Below are 16,919 nucleotides of genomic sequence, written 5' to 3'. Positions count from 1 at the left end.
AAAGTGTAGCTAAGTAAGGGTAGCTTCAGCATGTGACAAGCTCAGTGGGGACAAGAAATGGAAAGTGGTAAAACCGGGGAAGTCTGATCATTTTTAGAAACCTGTTCCTCTGAGGCTGGGCCCCTGCTTAACTATGAGCTGAAACAAGTCTGCTGCTCTCACCCCTGAACATACTGAGCCTGGATCGGGGCCGCCAGCCTTGTTCTGATTTGCTTACTAAGCAGTGAGGCTTGGGCATGTGTATAGTTATAGAGACCCCCAGGTGACTCTGATGCAGATGTAGTTGAGATCTAGTGTTCAAAATGTGGTCCATAGCATATGCAGCACTGGAAACATGTTAGAGAGGGACCATCTCCCCAGGCAGACCTACTGAAAGAGGCCTTGCATCTTGATAAGATGCACCAGAGTCTTGTGCACAAAGTTCAGGAAACACGGATTCATGTCAGCCCAGGCCAATACTGCTACTCAGAGGGCTGCAGCAGCCAAAGGACTGCCTGTTCAGCGCCTAGGCCCCCAGCCCCCAGGATGGTCATGAGACCCAGTGCTCTGGGAACGGGCTCATGTTGCTGGGTGTGGAGCCTGCCCCTGGTTCAGGCCGGGGCCTTCTGGTTCTGAGCAGCGCTTTCCTGGTTCCCCCCTCCCCCCGGCTCCTCCAGAACTGCCACGATGCATATAGGTAGTGTCTCTGGCGGACTGGTGTGTGGACTGGTGGTTGAAAAACACTGGGTTAAGGGATTTGCTCAAGGTCACATGAGCATCTAGTGAAAGAATTTGCACTAAAACCTTGGCCCCTACTCCTAGTCGAATGGAGGACTCCTGTGTCTATTTTCCCTTGTTAAGAAAAGGGGATCATTTACTGTTCAGATTCAGTTAGAAATGAAGAACAAGAGAGTTTTAAATAAGTAGGGAACTCAGATGACTAAAACCAGGTTCGAGTATTAGTCTTTTGTCTCTGAGGGAAGGAGCTGTAGAAGAACACGAGCAATTTATTTCATTCTTCCCTCTGTGGGTCAGCTGTGAGCCTTTCAAGTTGCGTTGTATCCTTTTGAGATCTAACACATCTAACAAACAGCACCCTTTCATTATACAGTTGGGAACACAAGCTAAAGGGAAATGTCTTAACCCAAGACTGAATTTAAAATGTTCTCTGGGTCCTGATGGACCCATAGAAGAAGAGCATCACAAAAGCTCAGTATCCAAAACAGGATTGTTTATTCCTATTTAACAAGTATTTATATACTGTTACTTTATGCCTGGACCTATTTTAAGGGCTTTATAATTATTAACTCATTAATCCTCATTATAATCCTAGAAGATGCCTGTCAACTAAAGTCGACTCCGAGAGCCCGTCAGGACATGCATCCTAAATCCTGTTGTGTTGAAAGGGTTAGCACAGCATATTCGCCCAGCAGATTCAAAGATGATATCCCATCATGACACAGAAATAGCTTGGGGGTGGGGGGGAAAATATAAAGTTCATAGAAATATATGTTAGTTTCCCTCAAATGCTATAACAACTGATCACATGCTTGGTAGTTTAAAACAAACTTATCCTCCCACTATTGGAGGTGAGGAGAAGTATAGTCAGTTTCATAGAAATTTCATGCCTGTCCCTGAGCGTTAACCACCCTGGTATTGTATGAAGATTATAGACCTTAGTTGAATTCGCTTATGCTCAGTGATTTCTGCTTTAGTGGTCCCTGAAATAATTCTCCTATTTGCATTGGTCCCCAAATATAAAGAAGCTGAAAATCACTTAACCACTCTAAGCTTGTTTCTTCATATAAGACTAATTTTAAAAATACTTTAAATACATTTTAGTCAGTTTTTTGTCTTGTAAATATCTAAAAATATTCTTTCTTTGGCTCATATATACACTATGATGTTTTCCTCCAAAGTTAGCTCAAAGGGCTCCAAACACTCTGATAGAAAATCTTTAAACAAAAGACCACTTGTCCATTTCTCATGTGCCTTATTCATGTCTGTACAGTGCTCTCACAAATTGAGTACTTCTGGCTCTTCGCTATGTTGAAAACTGAAGAGCCACCAGTGGCCTCTGTCATGTAGCCACTGTGTGACCCACGTCTGTGACAATGAGGCACGTTTCCTAGGATGGCTGAGGGCATGGTGCTTTTCAGTAGAAAATAGGGATAACTAAAAGGGATTTGAATTTTATACCTTCAAGTGAATTTTCATATAAATACTTTTGTTGATAAGACCACATCTCAGTTTGGAGGGCAGGAGAGGGTTGGCCTGGAAGACAGATTATTCTAGGAACAAGCACCACCACTACCTTCTAACTTCCCAGTGTCACTGAGCAGCTCTGCTTCTCAGAAACATATGTATTTAAACTTTTTTTTAAGTCAGGGTAAAATTTAAGAATTATAAAGTATAGGTGGTGGGTATGTGTTTTCATTGTACAACTTTTTTGTATCTCTGAAAATTTTCCTAAACTGTTGAGAATGTATAGCCCCTGACAGTACAGGGAGAAGAGGAGCCGCTGGGGTGGGCAGTGCAAGAACTGGTCACTTTCTCCAAGTGGCCCTACTGGCCAGTGGGAGGCAGCCTCTCCGCCTCCTTCCTGGTCTCACCCTTTCTTTTCTTGCTTTAAGGAGTGATGGAATAAATAATACACTGAATGGAGTCTAAAATCAGAGCTGGACCAGATGAGCTTCCTCCACCAGACATGCCACGGCCGAGCTAACTACTGCTCATGGCACCCCACTGCCACCAAGGGGCATCTAACACTTGCTTTTTTTTAAAAAGATTAACAAATACCTTTATAGTGATCAAGAAAGACTGGAGATGTATGGAATATGCATTTATAACTCACTTATCTGAGTTAAAGATCAAAGATTTGAAAGTTATGATCAGTATATTACGTCTTTTTTTTTTTTTTTTTTTTTGAGGTGGGGAGGCAGAGACAGACTCCTGCATATGCCCTGACTAGAATCCACCCAGCAAGCCCCATACCAGGCGATGCTCTGCCTGTCTGGGCTGCTGCTCTGTAGCCAAGCTATTTTAGCGCCTGAGGTGAGGCCATGGAGCCATCCTCAGCATCCAGAGTCAACTTGCTTGAACCATTCAAGCCCTGGCTACGGGAAGGGGAAAGAAGGAAAAAGAGAGAGAGAGAGAGAGAGAGCAGGGGAGGGGTGGAGAATCAGATGGTTGCTTCTCCTGTGTGCCTTGACTGGGACTTGAACCAGGACTTCCACATGCCAGGCTGGCACTCTACTGCTGAGCCAACTGGCCAGGGCCTACTCCTTGTTTTTCAATTGACCTTTTCCTTTTGGTTGAATGCCTCTGAACCATGTTTTCTCCCTTGAACCTTAACATTTACAGGCTCCATCTGGTGGCCAACATCCTGTGGCTGTTCTGTGATATCTCGATTGGTTTTGTTGTTTTCATTTTGGATTCTTCTCTTTAACTCTGTTGGTTTCATTATCCTTGGGATAAATTACTGCCCAAGAGGCCCTCCATTACCTGACCTTCAGGTGACTTACTAGCATCGCTGTGAAAACTCCCATGGTCCACACTCCCTGGCTTTCTGCCCTCTGGGGTTGCGAGTGCATTGCTGTTCTACCAGGGGTGCTGGGAATCTCCTTTCCTTCCCTTTTCTCAACTTCTCAGCCTGGAATAGGTGTTCGTACTCTGTGCTTCCCTAGGACCCTCTGCTTCCCCTTCAAAGCACTTATCACATTGTACTGCAATTAACTCCTCATATTTCTAAATTCATCACTGCTCAGGGGTGTGTCTTATTCCCACTGTGTCCAGTTTCTGACACACACAGAGCAGGTGCTTAGTAGTATCTCTTCAATGAATAAATGAATAATGAGTGAAACAGGGAGAGAGACAGGGGGAAAGGTAATATTTATTTAAGAACAGTTTCATTGAGATAGAATTTCCCCTTATAAAGTGTACAATTCAATTTTTAGTTATTTGTTTCTGGATCAGCCAATTTGACAAGTAACTTAGTTAAAGGGAAGATGCAGAATTGTAAATTTATAAAAGCTCTGTTTATTCTGACTTTATTGAGAAAAGTGTTCCTACAGTAATAATACAAAATATTATTTTAAAGGTATTATTTAAAGCCAGTAACTTAACATTTAAATTAAAAGATATAAGCATGCCACAGGAATGAAACAGATTTTTATGTGTGACTCATGAATGCACGTTCCTCTCAATTTAAATGCTTACCTGAAGTGGTCTATAAGGTAGAAATTTTCACTTACTGCAGACGTCAGTCCCCATAGTGTTTGTGTGAGATTTTCTGTATGTGTCTGTATCTATGTGTGGTTTACCTCTTTCCTGCATGTGGGGCTGTGGGATAACGGGTGGTAGGGTTGGGGTTTCCAATGCCATAACCATAACGACTTTTTCTGGAAGTACATCCAAATCTTTGCTTCATTTTATTCAATAGAAAAATTGAGGAGCTTGGTTGTATTTGTATCCTCTCCTTTTCAGATGCAGCTGGTCATGCCACACACAGTAAAGAATAAAACTCTGGATTTGGAATGGCACATTCTGCTGAAATCAAATCAACAATACTTATTAGGGCAGGCCCTGCACTGTAGGAGACGGAGTAACCTCAGTCATGGTTGCTCCTGGCACCAGACTTTAACCAGTTAAGGGGAGTCAGGCACAAGCACATGGAATTTCAGTATGAAACAGGAACAGGTATAAACCATGAGCTAACATAATGGAGGATAAAGGTTTCAGATGGCTGTTAAAGGAAGGTCACCTTATTTCCCTAACCAGAAACCATATGGGGGCAAAGTGTCTGCCACCGGACTGTCTCAGGAGACCCAGCACACACGACCACTGCTGGGCTGGCCCTGGGCCTGGTGTTGGGCACTGGGTGGCTGACGAAGGAGCGAGCACTACAGACTTGAGTTTTGAGAAAGTCTTCATGCCACCGAGAAGCAAAGATGGCTGTATTTGAGAAGAGGCCACTCCAGGCCCAGGGAGAGCACAGACCCATGTTTGAGATGAGGAGACTAGTGGAGAATGTGGGCAGGGACAGATCTGTGGAGAAGAAATTAGGACCAGATTATGGAGGACGATGTGAAAGCCTAAAGAAAATGAAAGGACATTGCTCAGGAAGAGATTAGAAGCTCCTGTGTCGGCAACAGAAATGATGAGAGGTCTGGAGGGCCACCAAAGTGGTGCCCCACGAGGACTTAGGTGGCACCAGTAAGAGCTGAAGGCCAGTGAGGGAGGTGTCACTGAAGCAGGAGATGATAAGGGCTGAGCTGGGCTCTGTGCTATATCTGACAAGGGACATTTCCAGAAAAAAGCTATCAGGAAAGGATTCTGCATGGAGGTGGATTGGGGCAACAAGAGTGGAGGACTGTGTTTTAGGGGAAGTGGAGAAGGTCTGGAGCCGCATCTACAAGGACCATGTGATGGGCAAGGAAAGAGTGACCAAGGATGCCTTCCTTCCCAGGGACCCCGGTCGGTCGCAGCCCACTTTGTTCTGTTTCTATGCTCCCCGCACCCCCAGCCCACCTCCCAGCCAGCGTCCACACCAGAATCCTACATCCTGACAAAGACTGCTGTGACCCAGAAGTCTGACTCGGACAGACAGGATGGATGGAGGATGCCTACGGGAAGCTGGGCACACTCAGAGCCAGCAGGAAGGAAAGAAGGCAGGGAGACACCAGCCAGGGAAGCTCCGACGTGAAGAAGGAAGCACTAGGGGTTTGTGACAGCCTCGGTTCTCAGCCGAGTGCAGACACAGGAGTACGGAGCATGGGGAGGATTTCAGAACAACTGCTTTCGGGACGTTTGCTAGGAGGTTCCCTAAAGTTGACCACAGAACAGAGGGCCAGCTGGGGTTCTGTACCTATGCAGGGATGGCCAGTGCAAGCAACTCTCGCCACGATTTACAGAGAAAACAGATGGTGAGACTCACATGAACAGCACTAACAAGTATGTCTGATAGATGGGCAAGAAGCTGATGGATTTCAAGGGACTAATGGAGATTAGCTCAATAGCTGCCTGTAGGTTGCAGGTGTGGTTAAAAGAGCGGTGAGGCTGGTCAGAAGTAGAAATTAGAGGTCATAGGAGTAGATGTAAAAATGGCAGCAAAAAGCAGGGATAGTGTGAGGGAGGGAGAAGAACTGTTGGAAAGGGTAGAGGTTGTGAATGGGACAGGCTTCAGAGTCTGAGAGCCTCACAGGAGTGAGTTGAAGTGGAGGTGTTAAGAGAAATTGTGAGATTAGGCCTCTAGATGCAAGAAACACATAGATGTCACTGAGGATGACAAAAATGAAGGACCCTGAGAGACATGTACTAATGTCCTAGAGGCAATCAGAGCCAGGGGATGGTTATATAAGGGCCCTATTTATTTACAATGACATCTGTCTAATTGGGGAAGGATACCTGTCTGAATGCAGGAACACCAAGGTGCTTGTGTACCTTTTCAGAAGTCTTGAGATTTATAGATGACACAGTCACTTCCAATATCCCACTCCATCCTCCTGAAGAAGTAGACCATGGTGCTCTCCAGCAGTAGGCCACTCACGATGGCCACAAAGGAGAGCTTCCGGCTGATGTTCAGTGTCACTAGAGAAGAAAAGGCAACAGATAAGCTCTCCAGAGTTTAATTACATGGTACTATAATTATTAAATAATATGTAAATTATGTGGAATGAATGGAATTGTTCTGTAAAGCTATTTTTAGAAAACCTCTCTTTGTTCTTATTAATCTATGCTGCTACCTATACTTCCACTTTCTCAACTGCAAACCTATTGAGAGAACCAAAGATTTTGCTTATAACAAAGACACTTCTGAAATCAAGACTGATTCCCATTCATATCAAAGGGAAAACAGATTCTAAGGTCATAAAGAGAATAGCAGAAAAAAATTGATACTCTCAGTTTTACAGCTGACAAGATGATAAGCTTTATGATAAAAAGTCTCAGGTAATAGTTCATTTAACAGCACTTCTCACAATGTGTAGGAAAATGAAGATTCACAGGGTGGCTTATCTCTATAGCAGGAATTGTCCTGGCTTGCCAACTGCCCAACCACATAAATTTGGACAAATCATCATAAAATGGAGGTAATAAAGGCTACCCTGCTAACTTCACAGGAGAGAGACAATGCATATAAAAACATTTTGAAAACAAAATAGTCTGTGGTTAAATTGAACACATATTAAATATGCCATGTACAAAGCACTATAGAAATGTTAGGCACTGTCATATTCTATAAAGATTTCCAGACTCTGGCCAATTGGCTCAGTGGATTGAACACTGGCCTGGCATATGGACATCCTGGGTTAGATTCCCAGTCAGGGCATACAAGAGTAGTGACCATCCACTTCTCTCCCCTGCCTTCTCCCTCATCTCCCCCTCTTTCCTTCCATAGGCAGTGGCTTGACTGGTTCAAGCATGGCCCTGGGCACTGAGGATGATTTGGCTGCTCCTTACATGTCAGCCTCAGGCACTAAAAATAGCTCAGCTGATTTCAGCATTGGCCCGGATGGGGGTTACTGGGCAGATCCTGGTAAGGGCACATGCAGGAATCTATCACCCCTCCTCTTACTTAAAAAAAGAAAAAAAAAGATTTCCAGTGTTTAATGGATTACATAAAAACTGTGATCTAGAAATAAGGCTATCAGCTTTTGTATGTGCAGAAAGCTGAGAGGACAGAATAAAACCCAAACATACCTCTTATTGCCTGAAAGTTTGATGTAAGAACAAATACTTTAATGAGTCTCAGGCACAGCGGTGTGTACTCGTGCTCCCAGATAACAGCAGGGATCAGCAAGAGCTTCCCGTAGCTAGATAATAACAATGCTTTCAGCAGCAAAATGAAGTCGGGTTTCTTTTTCCTTGTGATGGGTCGTTCTACCCATAGAAAGGTAAAAATGCCAATAAAAAAGGCAGCTTGTTCTAAGAAGGAAACAGGAAACAAAAACATGAATTCCCAATACAAAAACCCCATATCTCCAATAAAACAAATAAGCCACAACCCCCAAATATAACATTATCTGACTTCATTAAGAAGTGCTTTATCAAGATTATTTTTTTCTCCTTTCCTTTTTTTTTTTTATGTCAAATCCTGTGGGTGTGATTTCAGAAATATATTTCAACAATTCTTTCCCACAGTATTTCATCATTCACTGAAAAAAAAAAAAAGGAAACTCCATCAGAGATATCATCAATTTTCTGAAGTTCCTTCTTGGAAGTAAGATTCTATCTGACCATCATAAAGTGCTGGAGATCTCCACAGGAAGAATAAACAGAAGAGGGTCTGGCTGGGTGATTCAGTGGCTAAAGCATCAACCCAGTGTGCCAGAAGTCGTGGGTTCAACCCCAGATCAGAGCATATACAAGAAGCAATCAATGAGTACATAAGTAAATGGAACTAAGTGAAACAATGAGTTGATGCTTCTCTTTCTCTCTCTTCCCACCCCTTCCTCTCTTGAATCAATGGAAAAATTAAAAAAAAAAAAAAGAATAAACAGAAGAATGGAGGGTTTTAAATCTGAATAATGGGCTCATCTTAAAATACATAGGAAGACTTTTTTTTTTCATTCTTCCATTATTTATTGAGTGCCCATTATACAAAATTGTGAATGCTCTGTGACCTACATTAAAAATGTCTCTTCCTGATTTCAACAAACTTTGAGTGCAAATTCTTTATCCTTTCAGAAAGTATTCATAAGCAGAGTTCATAAAGCAGTTTATCTTTAGAAATTTTAGGAGGCTTTGTTTTTTTTGTTTTTGTTTTTTTTTTTACAGAGGCAGAGATAGACAGGGACAGACAGACAGGAACAGAGAAAGATGAGAAGCATCAATCATTAGTTTCTCGTTGCACATTGCGACTTCTTAGTTGTTCATTGATTGCTTTCTCATATGTGCCTTGACCGTAGGCCTTCAGCAGACCGAGTAACCCCTTGCTGGAGCCAGCGACCTTGGGTTCAAGCCGGTGAGCTTTTTGCTCAAACCAGATGAGCCCGCGCTCAAGCTGGAGACCTTGGGGTCTCGAACCTGGATCCTTCCGCATTCCAGTCCGACCCTCTATCTACTGTGCCACCGCCTGGTCAGGCGAGGCTTTCTTTTAAAGCTTAAAATTATATTAGTTTCAGCTTAGGTGATGTGTTCAAGGATATTTTTGTGTACATTTGGGATTTTTCAGCATATTAGATGAATTTTAAAACTATGGGGCTGAATGAGAGGACTAAGGGAGTGAGGGCAGATAGAGAAGAGGACAAAAGAGGGCAGACGGTCCAGAAATATGACATTGGAGTGGATTATAATGTTTCACAATAAAGAATTCTAGAAGCAGAGAAGCATGGAAACCTGTAAGTAATTAAATAGTCACAGAAATGAATGCAACACTTCTGACCTAAGTTATGAATTCAAATCTGAAGAATAGCATGCTATTCCAGATCTTAAAAGAATTTTGGATAGTAGTCAATTTCCCTGTATGCAGCCAAATGTTTTCCCTTAATACATTGCATTAGGACAACACATTGGCTAATATCTGGTAATTATCAATCTGTTTTAATAAAGATGGGGCCCAGGTCATTTTCAAATTGGAAAATTAGAACTTAAATTTAGGGATTTATCAACAATATTATGTCTCAAAATATTTTATGAAACTAATCTGATAATATCCATCAGATGGATAAAGACCATTTAATCTGATGGTATTTCAATACCACATGTGTGGGAACAAAAAAGAAAGCAAATAATTTGACAAATTCACTTAGCAGGTTAATGGTAGAACTGAAAGTTAAGTCTCAAGTCCTAGATTAACTAGCTCCTCTTACCATACACCTTATTTTTAGTTATAAGAGCAAGTACTAGTTAACTAAGAACAGAAAGTATGGCTTGTTCCTACCTAGAGAAGCAATTGCAAACATTCTATAGAAATCCCACTCCTTAGCATATCTGATAAAGTCATCAGGATCGGTGTTCTGGCTTGAATCTTGAAGCTGCCACCACCTCAGGTATGCTTCACAGAGCAAACAAAATATGCAGAGTTTTCCATGCATCTGGTAGTCAAAAAAGACACTGCCATTCAATTAAGTAAAAGAGTACTTAATTGTACTTAATACCAATAGGTACAGACATAGTATGTATTTGTGGTTTGAAAAATGCCGTATCTAGTAGCTTTTCAAATTCTGAACTGCCCATTTAGGTGTGCACTTGTATTCAATCTGTCAACCAGTGGTTCTCAATTAGCAATGGGGAGATTTTTCAAAACACCAATGTCTAGGCCCCAATCTTGATTAAGGGTTTTTGGAAGACATTCTGATATGCATACTTTGAAACCGTTCTTGAGGGAGGGGGAACCTGAATGTGAACCCCTAGCTAAGAATAACAACTTTAAATAGTAGTTCAGCCTCCATTAAATTTTCAACATTTGTCCTACAGACAGAATCAAGTACGAAATTTATGTGCCTTATGGGTAGGTGAAAGTAGCAAAAGAGAAAAGATTTAATCTGAAGGTTCCATGATACTGCATGAGAAACTATTAGGTGGAACATGAATTTAAAAAAAAAAATGCCTATAGGCCTTGGCCAGTGCCCAGTGGATAAAGTGTCATTCTGGTATTCGGAGATCATGGGTTCGATCCCTGGTCAGGGCACATATGAGAAGCAATCAATGAGTACACAACTAAATGGAACAACTAAGTGGAACAGCCAGGAGTTGATGCTTCTCTTTCTCTTCATTCCTCTCTCTCTTCCCCTTCCTCCCTCTCTCTCTCTCTCTCTCTCTCTCTTCCCCCCCTTCCTCTCTATCAATCAATGGAAACGTTAAAAAAAATGCCTCTAAGCTGGATGGAGTATAATAAATAATATATTCAAAGACAGCAAGTAAAAGGTACAAATCAGCTGGAAATTCTAAAGGGTGTGAAATTTTAGCAAAAACAAAATACTAGGCAACAAGAATTGTTTTTTTTTTTCTTTTTCTCCTAAGGGTTGAACTTTATCAATACAAAGTAGAAACAGGTGTGCAGACCCACTGCAGTCCAGGGACAGTCATTGGTGGAGCTCAGCGGGCACATTGGTTTTGGCTGCACCGTGGAATCACCTGGGAGGTTTGAGAAATACTGACACTAGGATTCCATTCCCAAAGATTCTGATTTCTGTGGTTTGGGTTGTGGCTTTGACTTGGAAGGATTAACCACTGCCGCCTCCCTCCCTTCCAGGAGATCTCAATGTGTAGCAAAGTTTGAGAATCAATGCTGTAGTAATTCAGTTTAAAAACTGCCCTGATTATTTAACTTGGGGGAGGGACACAGGAAAAAATAAATGTCACTATTGCTGTCCATGTTATCCCAAACTTAGGGTTGCCAGATTTAGCAAATAAAAATACAGGATACCAGTTAAATATGAATTTCAGATAAACAACAGATACACACACACACACACATATATTTTGTATATGTATGTATGTATGCTCCATGGGACATACACTAAAAATTACTTGTTTATATGATCTTCAAATTTAATTGGATGTCCTGTATTTTACTTGTCAGTCCAACCCAAACTATTAAAGAATTCACAATTCAAAACACTAACTATAAATGTTGAAAAATCCAACTTTATAAATTAGGACTTCTCTGATTAAGTTCAACGTTGTTATTCACCTCATGCATTCCCCAAGAGCAGAGTACAAAATGCAATAAATTACATTTTCAGATATTTTTCTTTTAATGTTTATGTATTTCTTACAGGTGTATTCTCTCCCTACCAGGATATTTGATGTCTGTTTCAACAGGTAACCAACTAAAAGGCAATCCGGATTATGGCTTGTCAGTTTCCTACCAGTGATCACATTCTTAAATATTCACTAAACACTGCGTATTAAAAAAGAAACAAAACTTATTGCTTATTTCTAAAAACTTCCACACATTGTCAAGTAAAAAACCCACCCTCAATAGGATTTTTAAAATAAAATGTTCTTTAATTTGATTCAAAATTACTATAATTCATTTAATATGCAAAAGTATCAAGTAAATTTAGAAAATAAAAAAATTATCACCACTTACGTTTATTTTAGTATTGAAAAGAATATGCCTGTAGGCCTGGGCTTTGCATAAAATAGCATTAATCAAAATTATAACAGGATCATATTCGATATATTTGTCTACAGGTTTGTGGCAGGATTTCTGAAATAATGCAAAATAATATTAGAATAAGCAAATTCATACATTCTGAAATCTTAAGGGTTTCAAAACAGCAGAGTCCCTTGTATCACAGTAAGGCCATATCAGCATTTATTTAAATAAACTTCCATTGAGATATAAACCAGGGGTCCCCAAACTTTTTACACAGGGGGCTTCACTGTCCCTCAGACCATTGGGAGGGCCGGACTATAAAAAAACTATGAACAAATCCCTATGCACACTGCACATATCTTATTTTAAAGTAAAAAAACAGCCCTGGCCAGTTGGCTCAGTGGTAGAGCATCAGCCTGGTGTGCAGGAGTCCTGGGTTCGATTCCCAGCCAGGGCACACAGGAGAAGCACCCATCTGCTTCTCCACCCCTCCCCCTCTCCGTCTCTCTCTTCCCCTCCTGCAGCCAAGGCTCCATTGGAGCAAAGTTGGCCCGGGCGCTAAGGATGGCTCCATGGCCTCTGCCTCAGGCACTAGAATGGCTCTGGTTGCAACAGAGCAACGCCCCAAGATGGGCAGAGCATCACCCCCTGGTGGGCGTGCCGGGTGGATCCCGGTTGGGCGCATGTGAGAGTCTGTCTGACTGCCTCCCCTTTCCAATGTCAGAAAAATACAAAAAAAAAAAAAGTAAAAGCAAAACGGGAACAAATACAATATTTAAAATAAAGAACAAGTAAATTTAAATCAGCAAACTGACCAGTAATTCAATGGGAACTATGGGCCTGCTTTTGGCTAATGAGATGGTCAATGTCCGGTTCCATGTTTGTCACTGCTTGCCGTAACAAGTGATACGACGTGCTTCCGGAGCCGTGACGTATGCATTCCGCGTCACGGGAAGTAGTACTACATGTGAGTGACACCGCGCTTTGCGGCGCCACCACATACAGTACTCACTGACCACCCATGAAAGAAGTGCCCCTTCTGGAAGTGTGGCAGGGGCCGGATAAATGGCCTCAGGGGGCCGCAGTTTGGGGAACCCTGATATAAACTGTTCATCAATACAAGATATAGTTTCAAACCGGACTAAATATAATTTTCTGGGATAGAATATTAATCTTTTAATCTCATATTTAAGAAGCTAAAGAGATTATTTGATTTAAAGACTGATTTTAGCATAAAAGAATCCCAGAAAATTCTACATTCGATTTGTAGGAATGGCTATGAGTTTATAATCTACTTTAATTGAGAAATTAAACAGCCTGTTGGCCAGATGACCCCCAACTTCGTGGTTCCTGAAAAGTGATTTGGAGAAAAGGATTCAGAAAAGTAATCCTGCACCCAGAGCTTCTGAGAGCTACAAGTGGGTAAAGAATAGGGCACAGTGCCAACATTCCAGGGCTGCAGGTACCGGGATAAGCCTGTTTTTCCTTCCGGGAAAGTTAAGAGTATGTCTCTGCTACAGTAGTAACAGAGAATGCCAGGCTGTGTGAGAGGAGCTGGGTTATGCAGCCTGGTTCCAGGTTATCCAAATCAAGGCTTCCTGGGCTCTCAGTAATTCCCATTAAATGTAGGGTTTTTTTTTGGACATGTAATTACAATGCTGTCAAATCCCAACACCATTAGAACATATAAAATGTAAGTGTATAGGAACAAACTCATTAGAAATGAACTTGAAACAGTATTAGTTACAAAGGTACATCAATATCGTCTATAATTCAACCACAAAACATTTGAAACTTTCGAGAGGATGAAAGAGAAGTGATGGGTATGCAAACATACAAGGATGGCCTTTTAATTACACCAAAGTGTAGAAGGAACATGAAGTGCACTGAAATATTAACCCTGCACTCCAAATGTAAGGAAGGATCAGATTCACTCCCAAGTTACAGTTTCTCCACTTCATTCATGTCATTACAAGATGTGGGTATGTTTTTTCAGCCATCAAGTGAACCAATAAAGAGAGATGTGCCAGTGCCTCAAATTTAAATCCACCTAATAAAGCTGAGGCATAAGAGGTTAATAAGCTTGCAGCTTTTTAGCTGAGCAAAGAGTAAGCCAGTGTTTAAACAGAAGTCACAAAATCAGAAATTCTATATTCAGGACAAAGAGCTGTTTTCTAGATTACCTCCATGTACTACCCACATGGAGAACACCTCCTCTCTTCAATGAATGACACTGGAAGACCAGAGATGCTACTTATTTTAAAATGAAACTGCTAACTGGTTAAGGGTCCTCTCTCTGTCCTTTGCAAGTTCTCTAAAACCCATCTTCAGACACATCACAAGTCTGCGATGGGATCTGGACAATTTTTAGAAGGAGGTAAGCAAAAACCAGCAGCAGGAGACAGCAGCACAGTTATTCCTTTTGCAATCACTTGTGTGACAAATGCTTTTGGAGTGACTATTCAAAATAACAGCTCTCTTTAGCCATTTCTGTGGACTGGGCACTTCCAAGGTGCTACATATTCACCTTGAGACCCAAGTCTCTATCCTCAAAGACCTCACAGTTTAGAAGGGGAAGACAAACATGCCACTTTAAGTGCTATAATGGCATGAGCACAGGGTGATATGTCCCAGATAGAAGAGGCAGCTTCTGGTATTATGTGAGACGTTACATGCTATGCCCATCTTCCATTGCATTGAGAATTCATTAAAGTCTGCTAGTGCCCTCCCTACTGGTTTAGGCCTAATCTTTCCTTGTCTTGACTGTATTATTTGTTGTTGTTTTCTTGAGTGCTTCCTTCACCTTGAGCATAAGGTGTTAAACCATACATACAAACAACAAAGTAAAACATCTTATTGGGAGATAGCTAAATTCAGTATATAAGTTTTTCAGGATTTTTTTGTTGTTTTGGCAAAATCGTTCCATTTCATATGATTTGCTACTTAATAGACAAGTATCCTGAAAGAGAAATTTGTTCCCTGAACTGAGCCCTGGGGTTAGCAAGCAGGGAGGCAAGACAGAACCAGAAAGGAGAGTCAGAGAAAATGGCCAGTGAGATAAGAAGAAACCTAGAGAAGCATGTTCTGGCAAGTGCATCTGGCTTCTCCAGGAGGAGGAAAGTAATGAGGTCAATCCTGCTGATAGTTAACTGAGAACGGACCAGCAAAGTGAGAGTCAGTGGTGACCTTAGCAAGAATAAGTTTCTAATAAAAGGGTGGGTGGAAAAAAAGTCTGAAGGAGGTTCAAGAGAAACTAGGAGGGGAATAAAGATAGCATGTACAAACATCTCTTAAAGGAGTTTTGTTGTCAAAGGGCAGGGAGAGAGAAAAAAAAGCAGGATAAAGGAGGAAGTGGGGTCAAGAATTTATTTTTTAAAGAAATAATAGTACTGTACTGATGTTGGTGAGAATGACCCAGCAGAGAGCAGAAGGGTACTAATACAGGGATGTCCTTCAGTAAATGGAGAGGACAGGAGCCAGGACACAAGTAGAGACATTCATTGCCTTTAGACAGGCATTCCAATGGTTCAGCCTCAGTAACAGGATGGAAGACGGAGCATATGAGTAACAAATGCTAGTACTGGGTTTATGTGGTTGCAAAGGTGCTGTATGTTCTCTTGTTTTATTCGTGAAGCAGGAGAGAATATATGGGAAACTTGAGGGCAGAGTAGGCATTTTTTGACTGTTCAGAACACTGGGAATGTGAATGGACTAATGACATAACGGGCCTATATGAGGTTAGGGCTCATGAATGTTAAGATAAAATTTTACCCAACAAGGTACAGCTGCAAAGGTGTAGGAACAGATCAGACAATATTTTGGATTTAACCAGGGTTGAAATTTTTCCATGTGAGGGAAACCATTTGAAAACATAAATTACAGGTGCAAGAACCTGAGTAATTTTAAGTTGACAACAGATTAAATAGGTACACATTCACACTTTGTCTACTCCCTTGTATAATATAACTAGAGGCCATTTTTCTAATCACCAGATCAGAAACGGGACAAGAACTTATTGACTGCCTATTATGTGACAGGTTCTTTGCCAATGCCCTCAGTTTTGTCACTTTTTAAATTTCTCATTCTCTATACATAGACTGAACACCTTGAGAGCATAATTCTTACTCCATTTTTGGTTTTTGTACACCAACGTCTAGCATAGTGCATTTAATATGGGTTATGGAGGGTAAGAACGGTAACCCTTGTCTATCAAGGGGAGGCTAAACAAAATAGCTTTGGTGTGAACCCAGATGGCAACCCAATCCTATCTTTAAATTTCTCCGCCCAACAAGACATCCAACTCCGCCCGAGAACCCATTCGCCGGGTTGGGTCTCACCAGCAAACATGACGGATAGGAGAACAGCAAGGTACGGCAGTGAGCCGTATCGGTACTCATACAAAGGTGGGTCTGTCAAGCACCCAAATGAAGACTGGACTAGAAGATCCTGACACTCAACTTTTATCATCAAAAAAAAACAAAAAAAACTGGTCCTCAAATCCCGCCAGGCCGTTTTCTCCTCAAAGACACCTCACCCCTGACAACTCACGCAGATGGTTATCTTCAGCACGCCATGCTTATAGTCTCGGTACAACTCCTTGGCCTCTTGATTGCATTCGATACACCTGTACGTGCAGGTGGCCGAGGCAGGAACAGCAGGAGTTGTCGCTGACACATACTCGGTGTTCCCCTTGTTTGCGGTCACCCGCGCAGAATTCCTCTTGCGGCGCCGTTGCCCACCCCGTCCACCAGCGCTCATTTCCACTCAACTGAGGCCCAGAACTTCCTCTTCAGTGGCAGCCAAGGCGTCGGACGCCGGACCTGAAAGTCTGCGCCGCGCGGTGCTCGCTGGAACTCGTAGTCCCGAGACCCAAAAGGGGCCCCGAGGTTGGCCC

The 16,919-nt window shown here is 41.9% G+C and overlaps 2 protein-coding genes across 5 annotated transcripts in view; one reads left to right on the top strand and one right to left on the bottom strand.

Moving 5' to 3' along the window:
- The window catches only part of TTC13 (tetratricopeptide repeat domain 13), a 126,688-nt gene that overhangs the window by 23,688 nt on the left and 86,081 nt on the right, over positions 1-16,919 (top strand). The gene's annotated exons all lie outside the window — the stretch shown is intronic.
- On the bottom strand, positions 3,030-16,911 carry ARV1 (ARV1 homolog, fatty acid homeostasis modulator). Of its 4 annotated transcripts, none has more exons than XM_066382999.1 (6): positions 16,574-16,911; positions 12,017-12,136; positions 9,860-10,013; positions 7,678-7,902; positions 6,421-6,567; positions 3,030-4,527 (listed from the first exon to the last, which is right to left on the bottom strand). In XM_066382999.1, exons 1-5 carry the CDS (start codon positions 16,781-16,783, stop codon positions 6,425-6,427), a joined length of 852 nt encoding a protein of 283 aa, XP_066239096.1. In that variant the 5' UTR covers positions 16,784-16,911; the 3' UTR covers positions 3,030-4,527; positions 6,421-6,424. The 4 variants fall into 4 exon arrangements, with proteins under 4 accessions (XP_066239096.1, XP_066239088.1, XP_066239113.1 ...); XM_066382991.1 differs by having other exon boundaries at positions 3,030-4,524; XM_066383016.1 differs by lacking the exon at positions 16,574-16,911 and adding an exon at positions 16,363-16,512 and having other exon boundaries at positions 3,030-4,524.

Source organism: Saccopteryx leptura, chromosome 1 (assembly GCF_036850995.1).
Source record: "Saccopteryx leptura isolate mSacLep1 chromosome 1, mSacLep1_pri_phased_curated, whole genome shotgun sequence".
Lineage (NCBI taxonomy): Eukaryota > Metazoa > Chordata > Mammalia > Chiroptera > Emballonuridae > Saccopteryx > Saccopteryx leptura.
This window is presented reverse-complemented; position numbering and strand designations above follow the sequence as displayed.

Excerpts from the sequence above, each read along its gene's own strand:
- ARV1 (XM_066382999.1), bottom strand. The coding sequence starts at position 16,783 with ATGAGCGCTGGTGGACGGGGTGGGCAACGGCGCCGCAAGAGGAATTCT. Across the intron at positions 12,137-16,573 it reads TGCTGAAGATAACCATCTGC|AAATCCTGCCACAAACCTGT; the intron begins GTGAGTTGTCAG and ends GCATTATTTCAG. Across the intron at positions 7,903-9,859 it reads GTTTGCAATTGCTTCTCTAG|AACAAGCTGCCTTTTTTATT; the intron begins GTAGGAACAAGC and ends TTTCCTTCTTAG.